Source organism: Morone saxatilis, unplaced genomic scaffold, assembly GCF_004916995.1.
Source record: "Morone saxatilis isolate NCDOM2014 unplaced genomic scaffold, NCSU_SB_2.0 Contig17, whole genome shotgun sequence".
Lineage (NCBI taxonomy): Eukaryota > Metazoa > Chordata > Actinopteri > Moronidae > Morone > Morone saxatilis.
The window spans coordinates 13,925,310-13,925,982 of NW_023339729.1; the positions used below are offsets into that span (position 1 = coordinate 13,925,310).

Consider the following 673-nt stretch of genomic DNA (forward strand, 5'->3'; position numbering starts at 1 on the left):
ATATTTAAATAAACAATACATTATATTTAAAGTATACAATACATTATATTTAAAGTATACAATACATTATGTTTAAAGAATGCTATCAGATGATGAAAAATGATTTCCCTCAGTATTTGAGTAACTTTAAGCTCCTGTGTTACTTTCCACCTCATGTTCAAGTTTCTGAAACACCTTTTTCGATGTAGTTACTCTTCATGGTGGAGTGTTATAGTGCAAAGTGTTCTCATCAGGTTTTGTGCTGACGTGCAGTGTTTTTCCTCCAGCTGGTGGAGAATGAGGAGCAGTTTCAGCAGAGTTTAGCAGACGCTCTGGTGGAGGAGACGGCTGTCACTGTGAATGTGTGAGTACGGCTCGGTCCTGTTAAACTGCTGAAGTCAACTGTCTGCTAATAGGAAACTGTCAGGAGGCACCAGCCACTATTCTGTTACTGCAACGAGACTTATTTTATATATCTCCTTAACCAATACAACTGCACCCATTTATTTGCTAGCTCACCATTTATCAGTCTCTGTAAAGCCTTTGTATTGTTTGTATCTACTGTATAATCCTCAGGAGGATATGTTGCATACTTTGGGGGGAAAATGAGGGTTCAGCACAAGACTGCAGCGTTCGTTGTATACCAGAGTTATCGAGTGTTACCGACTCGTAAATAAAGTTCACACCAAGTCAT

The 673-nt window shown here is 38.9% G+C and overlaps 1 protein-coding gene across 1 annotated transcript in view; it reads left to right on the top strand.

Moving 5' to 3' along the window:
- pane1 (proliferation associated nuclear element) overlaps positions 1-673 on the top strand; it is a 6,285-nt gene that overhangs the window by 3,016 nt on the left and 2,596 nt on the right. Inside the window, exon 2 of the mRNA XM_035659662.1 lies at positions 267-343. Within this exon, the coding sequence (XP_035515555.1) occupies positions 267-343 (77 nt within the window). The remainder of the gene's footprint in view (positions 1-266; positions 344-673) is intronic.